Consider the following 17,886-nt stretch of genomic DNA (forward strand, 5'->3'; position numbering starts at 1 on the left):
TTGTTCCTGCCTGCTTGTCACTCCCAGATAATGACTGGACCCTATCTCCCTGAGCACTACTCCCATTATCCACTCCCCTACCCCCTCTTCCTCCTCTGACCCCTTCACCCATTTTCTTTTCTTCTTCCTTCTAGTTGCCCCCTCTGGCTCATGCATGCCATTCTCCTCCTGCCTCCATCTCACCTCCTTGGCTACACTCTACTTATGCATGCACCACACTCCTTTTATCCTCTCTCACCACTCGCCCGCCTGTCATGCTCATCCGCTTCTCAACTAGCGCCCTCTCTGTCATGCTCCATTTTTTCCACAGCCACAAACACCCACTCTGCTCTTTCAGGAACCTAAGCACCAAAGAGGACAATAAGACGATCATAGACCAACAATCAGATTCACTCAAGAATACAGACAAAGTCAAAAAGATGGGGAAACAGTAAGGGAAAAACAAGCAGCACAAAAGACACCACTTAGCAATCACAAAGCACCAATCATGAACAGCCACTGTTCCTACGCCAAGAAAACCTCCAATGCCTAGTCCAGAGCTTGCCTAACACCACCCACCACTGAAAAAATGGCCCTGGAAAATGCAGCCTTTTATTTCCATGGACAAAGGACTGTCCAAGAAAACAGATGAACATCATAGGTCAGCCTAGGTCACTTCTATCAACCAATAGGGAACACTGCAGCATTTTTCAAACTATCACTTTTATACAGTGGTTTTCTACATGCTGGTTTTAATGCTGGTTGTAGTGTGCTTTTTGAGCTGACTACGGATTTTTAGTGCTGATTTGATTTGCATAGCATTAGTAAATAGCATTGAGCGGGACTGCATGTTTTTAATCTGCATGGTAGTAAAAATCATTGCAAACATTTTGCATGGGTTTTGGTGCAGGTTTAATTACATAATCCCCTTAAGTAATGACACAAGTTATAAGCTTCCCTGTATGCAAGGCACCATAGAAAAAGTATCAATTTTGGTGAAACCGCTAAAACATTACAACACCAACTAATATAACATACAAGGATTTTTTCATTGCTGTTACACAAGCCTTCTTTTTTTTCAGACTTTCATCTTATTCCATAGTGCAGCAGCAGCAATATATAAATTGAAGCAACAGGATATGACAATTTGCTGAGCCTGGTGAGCTCCCCCAGCTCTTCAAAACTAAACAACTGTGTCAGTATAGCAAATGTCACACCAAAGCTCCAACACCTTAAAATGTATATTAAAACAAACAAACAAAAAAAAAAAATTGTCCTAACTGCTGGATAATCAGCTTGTTGAATAAAATGACCTGAACCTACACTGTGCTAAGAGCTAGATTTACTGAACCATGGCTGTTACTCTACCTTAGATATCCAAATATAAGAGAAGGAGCTGGTTGCACTCCACAATCAATATATCGTCCACAAAGGAGTGCAAAGAACAATAAAGGTCCAATTTTAATCTTCATCAAAATTATTTATTTATTTTAAATGTTCAAAGTCGCCACTCCAACTTTCAAAAACATGCACAATCGAATGACTGTTTCAGGGTCCCCCGACACGGACCCCGTGTTTCGCCCGTAGGCTGCGTCGGGAGGGACAGTCTGTAATTACAATAAAAGCTAAAAGGGAAAAAGAACAATAATACATAAATGTATAAGAGAGGACCAAACTAAGGGTACAAAATGTATCTATTGGTGCCGAGACACATACCTTCAAGACAGCTGTGGAATTCATACAGCTCAAGCAGCGAGGAGGGCGGGCGGCCAGACTAAACACTGCGTTTAAAAGGGGAATTTTGGCGCGATTTGAACCACCAATCAGAACGCAAAAGAGCTTAGCCAATCAAAATGGGACACCACTACATTTACCGAGGAGAACAGTGAAGGAATCAAAAGAATATAGATACATTTAGCTGATTATAAAAAATACTGCCATTCAATCTCATTATTTAATCCTGCTGGATGCAGGCTATTAAGTGTAAAAATCCACTTCTGTTCTCTTCGGGTAAGCATTTCGGAGAAATTACCACCCCGACTAGGCGGATGAAGCGTATCGATCACAAGGAATCTTAGGTCATCCTCAGTGTGTCCAGCTGTTTGCCAATGGGAGACTACAGGAGCAGTTTCACGACCAGTACGAATATTGGATCGGTGTTCAATGATACGTGTGCGTATCTGTCTCGTGGTTTTTCCTACATATAGTTTCGGGCAGGGACACAAAATCACATAGATTACTCCTCGTGACTGACAGGTAGTTGAAAATCTTAAAGGAAATTTTTTGTGCGTGGAAGGATGTTCAAAAATAGTGGTGGAGGAAGTAAAAGGACATACTGAGCATTTACCGAGGAGAACAGTGAAGGAATCAAAAGAATATAGATACATTTAGCTGATTATAAAAAATACTGCCATTCAATCTCATTATTTAATCCTGCTGGATGCAGGCTATTAAGTGTAAAAATCCACTTCTGTTCTCTTCGGGTTTTTACACTTAATAGCCTGCATCCAGCAGGATTAAATAATGAGATTGAATGGCAGTATTTTTTATAATCAGCTAAATGTATCTATATTCTTTTGATTCCTTCACTGTTCTCCTCGGTAAATGTAGTGGTGTCCCATTTTGATTGGCTAAGCTCTTTTGCGTTCTGATTGGTGGTTCAAATCGCGCCAAAATTCCCCTTTTAAACGCAGTGTTTAGTCTGGCCGCCCGCCCTCCTCGCTGCTTGAGCTGTATGAATTCCACAGCTGTCTTGAAGGTATGTGTCTCGGCACCAATAGATACATTTTGTACCCTTAGTTTGGTCCTCTCTTATACATTTATGTATTATTGTTCTTTTTCCCTTTTAGCTTTTATTGTAATTACAGACTGTCCCTCCCGACGCAGCCTACGGGCGAAACACGGGGTCCGTGTCGGGGGACCCTGAAACAGTCATTCGATTGTGCATGTTTTTGAAAGTTGGAGTGGCGACTTTGAACATTTAAAATAAATAAATAATTTTGATGAAGATTAAAATTGGACCTTTATTGTTCTTTGCACTCCTTTGTGGACGATATATTGTTACTCTACCTTAGCCATGTGCTTCTATATTCTAAAGCCAATCTAATTACAACAGAGTGAGTTGACTTTAAACAGAGGTATGGCTAGCAATAATAGGCAAAACCTAAGACTGGCATTAAATCTATGATTTTACAGGTCTGCTTCAAAGTACTATTTTTTTTCCATAATATTAGTGATTAATTCACTCACCCAAGATTCATGGAAAGAATTTAATTGACTTCCATTGAATATTCCTCTGCCAGGTTGTTACCAAGACAAGATTATTTAATGCTAGAGAGAGAGAATAGTGTCTCATCCTGTTCACATATATTATCAGAGCATCAACTGTGAAGAATGTGATGCTTAGCTCACTATATTAATGGCAAGAAAACACTTCAATTAAAGTCATTTCAACCCGTAGAACTGATTAGCGTTGAAAGCCTAATCAAAGGGAAACTTGTTAAAGATAGTATAAGACAAAGTGGACTTAAAAGGAGATAAGACTAGATGAGATTGGCAGTTTTAGAAGAAAGAATTTTAGAAAATGAGGATGTCTTCGTTATTATTCATAGCAGCCTGATAGAACATGTCAACCTAAGAGGAAGAATGTTAAATTCTCGGACACATCTAATCACCGTAGGGAAACTCACAAAGGAAAATAGATACTGTATTATGTATATTTTCTTACTTGTACTATGATTAATATTCTGCAAAAATCCAGAAACAGACTAGCTAGACTCTTTCAAGAAATAAAATCACTGACCGCTATGAAGGAAATAGTAAAAGAAGTGAGATTGTTCCAGCTAGTTTTCTTATTTTTCCATATGCTTAATTTTTTTTTTTTTTTTCAAATTCCAAAGTTACTCTGGGAAGAAGTAGTGGGATGTATGTGTAACATCCATGGCAGTGATCCAGCTTGGACCTTTGCAGTCCTCATGTAGAAATAAAAACCTTTGGGTCTGAGGACTGCTAGAGACAAATAACAGGCACAGCTGTATTTGGATGAATAAGCATCTATAAATAGTGTGGATGATATTAATGGAATATCTATGGTGGTGACACCTCCTTTGTGCTCCCAATATCTTATTTTTCTTGGGACATAAAGGACTATTTTCTTTTTAATTGACAAATACTTGGGATCTCTACATTCAATCACTTCCCCATAGGACTTGGAGCCTGCTTTTGCATGACTTTTCTGGGACTGAATCTCTGGGACCCGTTTGAAATGTTTTCTTCTTTTGTAGCCTTCTGGGGGGGGGGGGGGGGGGGGTTACACTGGGAAGTTGGGGTTTTCGGTACCTGTTGGAGCACTGGTAAGAGCCACCCAGTGTCCCTGAGTTTTGTTTCTTTACTATTGACTGTTGTTGAAAAATTAATAAAACAGATTTAAACATAATTGGTAAATATCTCCTGAATATGAGCTTTAATGACAGTTTCTAATTGGGTTTTTGATTGTATTCAACCTCTGGAGGTAAAAAAATAATTTGGTTGGGTTAAGCCCCCTAACTTGAAGTAGAATGCAAACAAAGAAGACTATGTGCTGTAGTAGTTCAAATATTAATGCTATTATATCAAAATTAATATACAAGATTTAGAAATGTCTTTTTACATGGATAACACCTGATATAATTTTGCCTCTCTTTGAATATGCTGTAAACTTCCATAGTACTTTTTTTTCTAAAGAGAGATTTAATCACTATTTTCACCTAAAATGGACAAATGACCACTAAGTCTATAAAGCAAAATTATTGGGAGATAGTTCTCTAAAGAAAAATGCAAAACCATATATTACCTCTGCCTTCAAAGGCCAAGTAAAAGGTATCTACTATCACTTTCTTGGCCATAGATTTTTAATCCTTAAAAGGCATCAATAAAGGTCCATATCTATAACACTGTTTTCTGACTTTTTTTTTGCTCTCTACTTTTAAGTCTAGAAATCACTGTCCATGTAAGAAACTTCTAGTGCTTTTTTGCTTTGGCTAATAGGATATTTAAAATATTCATTTTGGGTAGGCTAGGAACAGAACAGTACTGAAACTGGGGCATTTATCGTATGTCAACCCCCTTCTAATGGTACCTCCCGATTGCTGTGACCTCAGTGTTGTAGTCAGTATAAATGTTTTTTTGGGAGCTTTTACAGGTGAATAGAAGCTCCTTTTTTCCCATTGGCAAAAGTTTTTTTTTCCAGGCGATATTTTCATGGTCTACATGCAGTAAATTATAATGTTTGCTGGCACTGCATGCTTCATCAGTGGTTGAGAGAATTGTATCTATCTAGAAGGATGGCATGTCTTGGTGAAGCCAGAAAGTATGATGTCAAGAGTGCACCATAACTAATTTCCTTGCTGCTTTTCCATTTTAATTAGAATTTCATTTATTGCCCAGTTGCTGTCTCATCTGCTCGTTATGGTAGGAGCAAAGTAGCAATGGAGTACTGATATAGAGCTCGCATGGCAATGTGCTTTAGAACTGTTTTCACTGTAGACATTTTTTCAACTTGAAAATGTGCTAAAGAGGATGATTTAATGATACCTTCTGATCTAGAGGGAATTATCACTTTGTATTCCACAGTGCCTCCCAAAGTGGCTATGCCGGTTGCCGACCTGTTGTTCATTGCCATAGGAGTTGTCGCAATGCTCGTTTGCATTACAGTTGTACTTTTATGGGCTACCTGTAAAAGGTAAGTACTTCTGCTGGTTATTTATTTATAAAACATTTCTTTTCTAACTTCCTGATTAATATATTGCCCAAAACGATATACAGTCTATTTTTCATAATATTCATAATAAACTTCAAAACATGCAACGTAACCTTCCCTCCCCCCAATCCACAGTCATCAGAGTAGTTACAGCCAATAACCTCCTCCATCTACAGTCACAATTACCAGCAAGCCTTATCAGGTGCCAAAATTAAGAATCAAATAGGGAAAATCCAGGTTTTTCCTTTTTCCCCCCTGAACACTAACGGATTCAGCTCATTCCTTATCTCAATCAGAAGGTTGTTGCACATCCTAGATCTCACACAGAAATGTATTACTTGGTGCACGGCTAAAATACAAAGTAAACCGCCCTGGCTGAATGTAAGCACCCCTTGCAGATTGATAGCATTCTGGTCTGCCCTTGAAATATGCAGGGCCCTATCCCTGAGGGTACAAAATGGGGGAGTGGTTTGAATATTGTATTGCCATTGCCACTTTGATTAACTTCAAGTGCATTCCATGCTATAATGGCAGGAGTTTTTCTGTATCGTGCACTGCGCTTTCATGCAAGCAAGGAGAGAAATTTTCAGAGCCATAGAAAACAGAGTTTTACCAGCAGAAATAGGCTTTTAAGAAAACCGCTGTCGCTGCGTGCGGATTAACTTAGGCATGTAGTGCCACTGCACGTGCAATTTTCTCGTAGCGTGAGCGGGTATTCCTGGGGCTGGGCTGTGCAGAGGGTTTCCATTTATGCAGGTGCTTCAGAATTTTCAAAAACTATTCACTTCATTTTTTTCTGGGAAAAATTACAGGCACGACTTAGGAGGTGTAAATTTGGGTAGTTAAGATTCCTGGAGTAATTTCCAAACTGAAAATGCACCCCGTTCTTTCCCTTTGAGTATTGGCGCACAGCGCGTGAGTAGAAAGTACCTGCAGATCTTATACCAATGCAGACAGTTATAAAATTACTACAAAATGTGTTACAATTTCTGCCGCTGTTAAATGCTAATCAGTGTCAAGCAGGAGTTGAAAAGACATCGGCTGATAATTTTACAGGTGTACACGGTTTAATTGGAAAGGCCTTTTGCTCTCTTTGAAGCGCTCGTAAATCTATATTCACTATATGTCATACGGTATGCTTTGCTTATGAGGGTCCATAAAATAACAAACAAATATGAATTTATTTTATGATTTTGTAGCATGAATTATTTTATGGCCACTTGATGATTTGAAGCCATTGTATTACATGTAGTAGAATTTCTGAATAAATACAAAAACATTGTAAAATATCACATATTAAAATGTATGAAATCTATGCAACTAGCCCATATCCTGTCACAAGATGATAAATAAAATATACGAGAGCATCCTCAGTGACCAGTCAATAGAATATACACAGCAGTGGGCAAGAGTGTATGTGCTAACATCGCCTCTGAATTCGAGCAGCTGAATATAAACTCCACAAAAGAGAGAGTACTTAAAAATAAATAGTATTTGATGATTTTAATGAAAACTAAATAAAAATAAATAAACCATGAAATTTCTACCAGCATGCCTTTGCTGGCAAAGGAAAAGTAAGTAAATAAGTAAATAAATAAAAATGTGCTATTATTTATAAAAAATTAAATAAAAATAAGCAGACATTAAGGGGCGGATTTTCAGAGCCCTGCTCGCGTAAATCCGCCCAAAACCGGGCGGATTTACGCGAGCAGGGCCCTGCGCGCCGGTAAGCCTATTTTACATAGGCCTACCGGCGCGAGCAGGGCCCTGCGCGCCGGTAAGCCTATTTTACATAGGCCTACCGGCGCGCGCAGAGCCCTGGGACTCGCGCAAGTCCCGGGGTTTTCGGAGGGGGCGTGTCGGGGGGCGGGCCCGAATCGCGCGGCGTTTTCGGGGCGTGTCGGGAGCGTTCCGGGGGCGGGCCCGGGGGCGTGGCCGCTCCCTCCGGACCCGCCCCCAGGTCGCGTCCCGGCGCGCAGGAGGCCCGCTGACGCGCGGGGATTTACGCCTCCCTCTGGGAGGCGTAAATCCCCCGACAAAGGTAAGGGGGGGGTTTAGACAGGGCCGGGCGGGTGGGTTAGGTAGGGGAAGGGAGGGGAAGGTGAGGGGAGGGCAAAGGAAAGTTCCCTCCGAGGCCGCTCCGATTTCGGAGCGGCCTCGGAGGGAACGGGGGTAGGCTGCGCGGCTCGGCGCGCGCCGGCTATACAAAATCCATAGCCTTGCGCGCGCCGATCCAGGCTTTTAGCAGATACGCGCGGCTCCGCGCGTATCTACTAAAATCCAGCGTACTTTTGTTTGCGCCTGGAGCGCAAACAAAAGTAGGCTATTCGCGCTCCTTTTAAAATCCGCCCCTAAATGCATAAATAAGATTCCTTTTGTTCTATGGGGATTCACTTGGGCCTATGGGGCTGTACTGTTTGTTTTTCACAATCATGTATCTCTAAGCATTCTCTCTCAGGATATATAATGCTCTTTCAGGCAGCACACTCTCTGTCAAAGACACTCACAGTTCAAGTCAAAACCAACATCCCTTTGTAAACAATGCCAGCTGAATGTATGCAAAACTTGGATATTGATGGCTGCTGCATTTTGTGAATAAGTGACAACCAGGCAGCCCAGATACTCATGACTCTATCCCACCCTCATCCAGCCCAGCCAGACGCCTCCAATTAAACACACAAGAAAAATGTGACACAGAGGAGTCTAATTTAGGTGCTGAATCCTGCCAATAATGCCTACATATTGCAGCCAGGCAGGTGCTGCTAACGCTGACTCATTCTGACCAGGTGGAACTGCAGGGATCTCACTCCCTGCGAGCTCCCCTGATAGGCGTCGTGAGCATAAACACTAGAGGGAGTCTTGTCCCGGCTGCCATGCAGCAAGCCCCATCTGAGCCCTCCCCACGTATCCAGCCGTCGATCTGATAAGACCCGGAACCCCAGGCCCGACATTGATCATTCAGGGCCAAACCGAGGGGTGGCCCCTAGGCACCTCTCATCCATAGGGGCACCTCCCCGCTTCCTACCAATGCCTCTCGAGTTAAGGCTTTCCTGGACTTGGTCTCCATTGCCACAGGGGTCCTGGCATGCGAGGGCAAGGATGAACCTTTTCGCCCACTCGTGACTGGCTCCCCCCAAACTAAATGGCTATGGCTCATGCATCAATCCAAATGCCCTCTGACTAGCTTGAAGAAACAGATCATTTCCCAAATTTGACAAGTATACTCCATCTAGAGAGTACAGTTCTACACAATATACGTCTACCCATTCTTGTCTCAAATGATAACCACTCTAGTGCTGGATGGCTTTGGCAACCTGCCGATTAAACTTGCTCAGTATCTTCCCCACTATCCAGAGTACATCATCCTTTGACGAGGTATGATTTCAGGCCAGCAAACTTTTGAGGACGGCCAGGTTGAGGCAAGGCAGCTGAAGTCATCCCTGATCATGTTCAACAGTGCGAGGCCGACGCCATTGCCTAAGTTGTTGCCACCAAGGTGTATGATGATGAGATCTGGCGGTGTCAGACTCACTCTTTCCAACTGCAGCATGGGCCAGAGCTGGTGCCAACGTATGCCTACTTGACCCAGCCATTTGATTGTCCAGCTTTTTCCCGACAACCTGAGGTCGTGCCCAAATTTCACACTCCTGGCCCTTTTTCGGGTGTGCGTGATGAATGAGTGGCCTATGATCCAGGCAGAATGACATCGAATTGCAGCTGTCAGTGAAAGAAGAACTTAGATGTTAGAGCACATCCGACCTGGCGCCGGCACAGGGGAACCATCTGCTGTATAACATCCTTCGGGATGCCGGCAGTGGCAGCACTGGAAGTGGCACTGATTCAGAATGAGTTAGTGCCAAAACATTTACTCTGAAGCCCTGCCTACATTAGGGCTTTCTTGAACACTGCCAAAAACTGATAACAGCTTAATGGAGATTTATCGCCAAAACAAACCATTCCCTTTTGAGCACAGAATTAAGTATAGGGCCACGACCAGACATATTACCAGGCCTGTAACTGCTGTTAGTGTGATGACATTCTTAGACCTTCTCAGTCTTAGGTATAAGGCGCTGTTTGAGACATTGATGACCTCCACCAGTAGGCTACGTAGCAGTGATGCATTCTGTGAAGGTGCTGTGAACTCGCTAATACGTAAGACCCCGAAGAATGCCAGCGTAAATGTGACCCGGAAGAGTGTAGTCTCAAACTTGTCTGTAGCTAGCGAGGGCAGGATGTGTCAAAGCCGTAACAGCAGGTTGTGAGTCAGTGCTCTCTATGCATTGTGCCGAGGTAGGGACTCCCTAGACCAACCTAGCATTACCCTTTTAACAGCAAAATATTGCTCCCTGTGCTGCTCCCTCTGGCCTGTTTTCAGCTTAGAGAAAGAACGCTAGAGCCACAAGTTGTGAACGAACCATGTTCCTGGACAGCCCCTCCTGTTTGGCATGTACTATGTAGCTAATCAAGAGGTCCTCTGGAACCTGGTGACCAGATCAGCCGGTTCGCAATGAGAAATGCCTTCACTTTGTTGTAGCTGCGAATGTAGGCATTCCATGTGGATGGGGCAATTGATCTTCGCAGCATCTCGTATGCTGTCCAGTTCCGAAGGACCATAGCTGTTCTGTGACCTCTCTGCCATTCAACTCGGCTTGCGGCACCAGCTTCCTGAACAGGGGCCACTTGCAACAAGAAAGAGAATCCGCTATCTCATTGCACATTCCAGGAAAATGCTTTGCTCGCACCACAATGTTCATGCACAGGCAGCATAACACGAATTCCCTCAGCAACTCTGCTACCAGGAGATACTTGGAAGTCTGTTTGTTTATTGACTGAACCACTGCCGAGTTGTCGCACCAAAACACCACCCTTTGACAACTAAGCTCTTCACCCCAGATGTACACAGACAATGATAGGGAAAAGCTTGAGAAATGTGGTTCATGGTTAGGCCAAATGTCGTCCAGCAGTCTGACCATTGCACGGCGCACCAAGCTCCTCTAAAATACACCAAATCCAATGCCTCCTGATGCATCAGGGTATAGCTGTAGGTCATCGCTGCTGACTGGACTAGGATGTCACATTGAGTCACCATTAAACTCCCTGTGGAATCAGGACCATAAAGCCAGGTCCTCCCTAATAGTCCTGCTAATCCACAAGTGATGGTTGGTCACGAATCAGATCTACTGTGGACTGAATTAGGCAGTGCAGGAAGATCCTACCCATGGGAATGACTCGTACCCATGGGAATGACTCGTACAGCAAAGGCTAGGCTGCCTATGAGGGACCTCATGTGCCTCAGCGTGACTTTCCTACTGTGCATGGTGGAAGTCACCAGATTGGTCGGTTTCGCTAACTTGTCACTTGGTAGTCTGGAATAAGAAAACCATCTTGGAAACCGCTCAGTATAGTATTCACCCCTACTCTATTGGATTAACGCTCCAACCAGGGAAGCTTGCCTGCCACTTTTGAGTGGTTGGGGTGATAACCTGTCCCTGCCCTTTACTTATCATTACGCATATATTTGTTTGCCTGGTGGGGGTGCTGCACACTGCATGCAGGGTTGCTTATATCCACAATTTCCAGTGGAGTAGGTTCCCTGGTTGTATTACCAGCAGGCACTGCTTGGGCCTTGCATTCGCTTGGCTTGCCCGCCACATGCCTGCTTGCTGCAAAAGGGCCGCAAACTCGTTTTGGAGTCAAATGCCCGAGACTTCATTTTTGTGAGCCACAGACTGAAATCCTGTTTTCCCCAAGACATGGTAGACATACTGGCTATTTTTTCACGAAAGGCCTTGTTGTAGTTTAGCCATGTCAATCCACTGTATTCTTTATAAGCGCCCAGAACAGTGTCCAAGAATGTGAACAAAGACTGTTCTGCTGCGGGTTCTGCATTCACCAACACTGAAGCCATTTGCGCAAATGCTTGCGCCCAATTTATAATCTCTCTCTGTGTGGGCTTGGCTGCCTCCAGTTCCTTTCTCCTCTTCTGCATAGTCTGGCCCTGCTTCCTATTCTCTCCAGAAATTGGAACAAATCATTGTAGTGCCTGTTCCTGAAGCGATGTCTGAGGGACTTGGGAACCAATTACCAAAGTTCGTGTTCCGTTTGCGGCAGTTCGGCAGGGCGAACAGCGTCCTCTTGGTCTAGTCGACTTGCCATACATGAGGAACCCGAACTTTGGGAGGAAGAGGAAGGCAAACTGGAAGATCCTCCATTTGAGGAAAACGAAGACCACCCGCGCCTCGCATGCTTGCGTCGATCCCTGCCTCTGCACTGCTTTTGAGAAAATGTATCTATGGTTTGCGTGTCAGACTTACCCTGTTCTTCGGTAGGCTGCGGCACCGATGCAGGGATCTTTGCTGGTGAATTCGGTGTCAAGGATCTGCGTCCAGCGTCGCTGGGATGGGACACGGCTGAACACTCCGATGACGAGTATTGCCACTGACTGCATGTGTTGCCATCTTCATACCACTGCAGGCTGCTAGGGGATGCTGCAGGATGTACCCTGTGACCATGCCTGTGTCTGTATTGGTCAAGTTAGTGACTGCGCACTCCGGATTCCTTACTGCTATTAGGATATGTTGAAAAATCCCGGTAGGGGAATGGTGGAGATCTAAATGCAGTTGCATAGTAGCAAGGTCATTTTTCCTGCCCGGGCCTGGGATCAACAGAGAAAGGCCTATTCCCTCAATGCATGAAGCTGTCTGGATCCTTTGCGGGGGGGGCGGGGGCGACCACTGTCAGAGGGCCACTGGTATAGCCTGTTGATCTAGACTCTCGTGGAAACACTCAGAAGGTGAGCAGGAAGCCGGCCAGGATGGGGATCTATAACATGCCTCCCTTGGGCTATGCTTACTCCTGACCTTAGGCTCACAGGAAGGTGTCAAACCATGTTCTACAAGGCTGGAAGGATTTTGTGCACCTGTTTCCGGCACCCTAATAGGGAGGATATGTGGGACGACTACCGCCTGGAGAACCACCTAATCCTTAATTTCATTGGGAACGAGCTGTGGCACTGACACAGCCACTGCTACTTCCCTGCGCTTTTCCTCCTTGGCCCCTTTGTCTAGCAGAATTAGCTGAATTTTGTTTCCCATTTGGGGGCTTTCTGAACTTTTCCCCTCATTTCACGGGCCCCTTCTTAACCACTTTTGCTCCTCGAGGCGGCCCAGGTGCCTTACCTCCTCTTCGTCGGCTTCTAGCTCCCCTCCGGTCAGAAACACCAGTGGTCAGGAGGGCCATAGAGTCAGGACCTAAAGGTTCCGGACCTATTGTCACCTCGAGGACGGGAGTGCCTAAAACCCCTGTATCGCACTGTGCTGGGACCACAGCCGAGGAGTCGGACCTCAGGGACAACTGTCACAAATGTTGACAGCGCCTTCCTACAATTGGATGTGATCCTGATGCGTACCGGCCAAATCTTAGCCAATTACAAGGAATTATTATTATTATTTTTTTTTTAAAGGACCGTGGTCTATGGAACCGGGACAAATGGCAAAAGTGGCGGCAGCTCTATAATTTTTTGAGCCTGCTGGACCTGCTGAGCAGCCATATGTTCTGCTGCTTAAAAGTCCCCAACAAGAAAGAATACTCTTTTTTTTTTTTTTTACATTTAAAAAGTGGGAGTGCTGAATCAGCACTACTCACCTGGCGGGTCTCGAACCCACAGCCTGCAGAAATGGAGCTGGTCATACATGATTGCTGCATGAATGAGCTCCGCTTTGGAGCTGAGAGGAGCCGGTGGTTTTTAAATCTCCTGACGGCAGTCCCTCTCCCCCACCCCCCGATAGTGGCAGCAGCACGTGCTCCTACGCTCCAATCAGGTGGCCTTGGTGTCAGGGCACATTTTGATGACATCATCACTCCTGACACCGGACCAACCCAGAGGAGCAGCAGCGGCACCACAGTGAAGGAGATCCCTGTGATACCAGCAGCATAATGCCGTCGCCATTATCCACACCCAGGGTAATTAGGCCAGGCATGGTGGGGGCGGCCGCTCACATGGATGCATTGGGCACCTGGTTATTCGCGGCACCCGCATATTCATGCTGGGGGGGCCCGCCCATTAATGCATGGCAGGCTGTGCAGCTGTAAAGCCCCATACATGTGCTTGAAGTGCATTGCAAGCACCTGAGAAGACTCTACACTTTGTTATGACTGAGCAAATTGTTACTTGTTGTTCCATTTATAAAGAGGATAATTTTCAAAGGCATTTCTGCCAGCAAAATGGTGCTTTTCCAGTGGATAGAGCTTGTTGTAAAATTGCCCACCTTATATGCGGGTAAGCTTAGGTGCACGTGTCCTGTTCGTGCATGAGTTTGTCGGGACTGAGCGGAAGCGTTCCCAGGGGGCGAGGTTAGGTCTAATGTGCATGCTTTTGGATTTCAAAAGTACAAGTGTACATTTTTCCTGAAAGTTTCCTGTGCCCAAATTGACAAGTGTAATTGTGCCATGGGTAGCTTTTATAGGATAATTTTCAAAGTTAAGTTGTTTTGAAAATTGGTATTACTTGTGCGCATCTGTCGAGTTTTCTTATGTGGGCTGTTACAAAATGATCCTCAATCTGTTGAAGTGTATATTTTTAAACTTATGCTAGGTATTTTGTTTGACAATACTTTAAACAACGAACCTTACAGAGTGAAAATAATAGCAACTATAATTCCACTTTTGTGCATTATTTAGGTATTTTGTTTGGGCAAAAATATTATAAATTGCAGTAATCCACATTGAGACCATTAACATGAAGGAGAAAAGTTGCTCACAGATCTTTATGGAAACATTGCTAGTAGTATATTAAAAAATCACAATTAATATTTACATTAATTACAGTTAAACCTACTGCTAAATGAGGTTTTAAGCCTTTTATTTTGATCAGAAAATGGCATTTTTCGGTTCTGCCATCAGAGAGCCCAGAAAGCTAATGTATCTCTGGCAGAAAAGATGTGTGTTAGCAGGCTGCTGTGTTTGTTGTAGGGTCCATGCTTTCTGAGCTGATCACAACTGAAGTTCTAATTTCCCCGAGCTTGTTTATCATCTGTTCCTTGCCATTTGAAAACTATAAATCATAGCTTCCTATAGGTAGAAATGAGTGTAACAAATGATTTCTATGATTTTTAAAAAATCATTTGGTGCAGGAATAAAGATACCTCCAAAATGGAACTCTAAGTCACAGATGACCCAAACATTTCCAGTAGCTCCTCAAATACCCGGAACGTGCAACAACTGAAATACTGAAAATGACCAAAAAGAATGTGGAAACGTAGAAAAGGGAGACGTTTTTTCCATTCGGGTAGTTGGTGTTCCAAGATGGTTACTAAACATTTTATGATGAATCTGTCATTTTGCTTGATAGCTGCTTAATAGAGCTTTTTCCTTCCTGGATGTATGGATGTGAAGGGTGGTGATTAGAAAAATTAGAGCTAAATCATGTAGTCATAAAGATTGTTTTATTCATAACTGCCAACTACTCTAAGCCAGGGGTCCCCAAATGTGGTCCCTGAGGGCCACAACCTAGTTGGGTTTTCAGGATCTCAACAATGATTATGCATGAGATTTATTTTCATGCACTGCATCCATTGTATGCAGATAGATCTCCTATATATTCATTGTGGAAATCCTGAAAACATAACAGGGTTCTGGCCCTCAAGAACTGAGTTTGGGGTCCCCTGCTATAAGCCAATCGGAAACCTTTTTCAGTCCTATCAATTTCTGTTTTCAACCAAGTGTTATAACTGTAAAACAGCATTCAGCATAGATATACAGTGTTCCATGATTTGATGATTATTTTTTTTTACTTTAAAGATTGTTCATTTAAGAATTTTTCTAAAAGATTGAATAGGACTGTACTCTGTACCTCATGGGACTTTTACAGTGAACATTAAACATTTGAGTCCCATTTCAAACCGTAAGCAAATTGTCTTGACTAGTTGACCAATTTTCATGTTCTAACGTGCACAGCTCTTCTATTGTATATGGTCTTTGTGTCTGCATACAAGGTCTGAATTAGCGCTTAAATGTAGAAAGTTAATTTCATTGCTATGTTCACCTAATGATTTTAATATTTCAAATAATGGAAATACTTTTTAATTTCAGGACTTTGGCAAAAGACAAATTAAGCTACCCCGTGGAATCAATTTATCATCTTAGCGCACGGTGAGGTGATTACATCTCACCGTGGAAAGGAGGACTTGGCTTTAACATCTGCAAACTCCATAACGTACTTGTAGTTTTCCTTTTTTTAAATTGAAGATTTTAAAGACCTTTTCTTTTCTTAAATGTATTACCCACTGGTCAAGCATAGCTGTCTTGGTTGTAGCATGGGCCTCAATATCTTGGTGAATAGTACTGATCTATGTTTTCTTAGGCCTTCTTCTGCACCTTTCCCATCCACCTGCATTTCATCTCTTTTTCCATATGTCCAAGCAACACTAAACTTCTTTCCTTCATTTTCTCAGCTACCTCTGCCCCTTTTCAACTTTTTTCTAACTTTTTAAATTTGTGACCTTGACTCTGGGGTCACCCTAAGCATCCAGTCTAGCATTTTTATTTGTGTTACCCACATTGCTTGTACCTTCTTTCTTTTGTACTCTGACCTTCTTCTCTATATACTAATACTGGTCTTATTACTGTCTTATCTGCCTTTCTTTCTAACCAGGCTGTGATTCCCTCATCACTCTCTTCTCTGCATTTTACTTGTACAGCCATGGTCTTCTGTCTGATCTGTTTGCACTTACTGTTGCTTCTACATGCCTTACGCTTTTCAGCTGTATGCAGTTTCTCCTCTCCAGTTTTTATACATTTCATCTCATCACCGTCCCTAAAAGTTGCCGCTATATTATGCTGTCTTTTTGTTCTACTAATTTTCAGTCATCTTTCTTTCATACATTGTACCCATCTTTCCAGATCTTTCTCTGTCCCCTGCTCTCTGCACTTAGCACGATATCATCAGTACATACATACACCATGGAGGCATCTTCTTGAAGATCAAGATGTTAAAGATCATAATAAACTATTTCAGGTTTAAATTCATGCCAGAATAAAATTTACTTGATAACGAAACAAAGTGAGGTCTTTCTAAAAAGATACAAATCTGGGTGTGATAAGAATGTGTTAAGAAATATTAACATTGCAAGATATGACCAAGAAAGAGCTAAGCTATGAGGAGAGACTGAAGGATATGAATATGTATACCCTGGAAGAGAGGAGACGCAGGGATATGATATGATACAGACCTTCAGATACTTGAAAGGTTTAAATGATGTGCAAACGTCAAACCTTTTCCGTTGGAGAGAAATCAATAAAACTAGGGGTCACGAAATGAAACTCCAGGGTGGATATCTCAGAACCAATGTCAGAAAATATTTCTTCACTGAGAGGGTAGTGGATGCCTGGAATGCCCTTCCGGAGGAGGTGGTGAAAACCAAAACAGTAAGGGGCGGATTTTAAAAGGAGCGCGAATAGCCTACTTTTGTTTGCGCTCCAGGCGCAAACAAAAGTACGCTGGATTTTAGTAGATACGCGCGGAGCCGCGCGTATCTGCTAAAAACCTGGATCGGCGCGCGCAAGGCTATGGATTTTGTATAGCCGGCGCGCACCGAGCCGAGCAGCCTACCCCCGTTCCCTCCGAGGCCGCTCCGAAATCGGAACGGCCTCGGAGGGAACTTTCCTTTGCCCTCCCCTCACCTTCCCCTCCCTTCCCCTACCTAACCCACCCGCCCGGCCCTGTCTAAACCCCCCCCTTACCTTTGTCGGGGGATTTACGACTCCTGGAGGGAGGCGTAAATCCCCGCACGCCAGCGGGCCTCCTGCGCGCCGGGCCGCGACCTGGGGGCGGGTACAGAGAGCGCGGCCACGCCCCCGGGCCGTAGCCACGCCCCCGTACCCGCCCCCAAAACGCTGCCGACACGGCCCGAAAACGCCGCGACGACCGGGACCGCCCCCCGACATGCCCCCGACACGCCCCCCTCGGAGAACCTCGGGACTTACGCGAGTCCCGGGGCTCTGCGCGCGCCGGTAGGCCTATGTAAAATAGGCTTCCCGGCGCGCAGGGCCCTGCTCGCGTAAATCCGCCCAAAACCGGGCGGATTTACGCGAGCAGTGCTCTGAAAATCCGCCCCTAAATGAATTCAAAAGGGCATGGGATAAATACCGTGGATCCCTAAAGGCTAAAGGAT

The 17,886-nt window shown here is 44.0% G+C and overlaps 1 protein-coding gene across 3 annotated transcripts in view; it reads left to right on the forward strand.

Annotated features, from left to right (window-relative positions):
- The window catches only part of IL13RA2 (interleukin 13 receptor subunit alpha 2), a 100,782-nt gene extending 83,809 nt beyond the window's left edge, over positions 1-16,973 (forward strand). For all 3 annotated transcript variants that reach the window (XM_029606514.1, XM_029606516.1, XM_029606515.1), the window contains exons 9-10: positions 5,590-5,698; positions 15,806-16,973. In XM_029606514.1, coding sequence (XP_029462374.1) covers positions 5,590-5,698; positions 15,806-15,869 — 173 coding nt within the window. In that variant the 3' untranslated portion in view covers positions 15,870-16,973. The remainder of the gene's footprint in view (positions 1-5,589; positions 5,699-15,805) is intronic.
- The last annotated feature ends 913 nt before the right edge of the window (positions 16,974-17,886 follow it).

The sequence above is a fragment of the Rhinatrema bivittatum genome, chromosome 6 (assembly GCF_901001135.1).
Source record: "Rhinatrema bivittatum chromosome 6, aRhiBiv1.1, whole genome shotgun sequence".
Taxonomy (NCBI): domain Eukaryota; kingdom Metazoa; phylum Chordata; class Amphibia; order Gymnophiona; family Rhinatrematidae; genus Rhinatrema; species Rhinatrema bivittatum.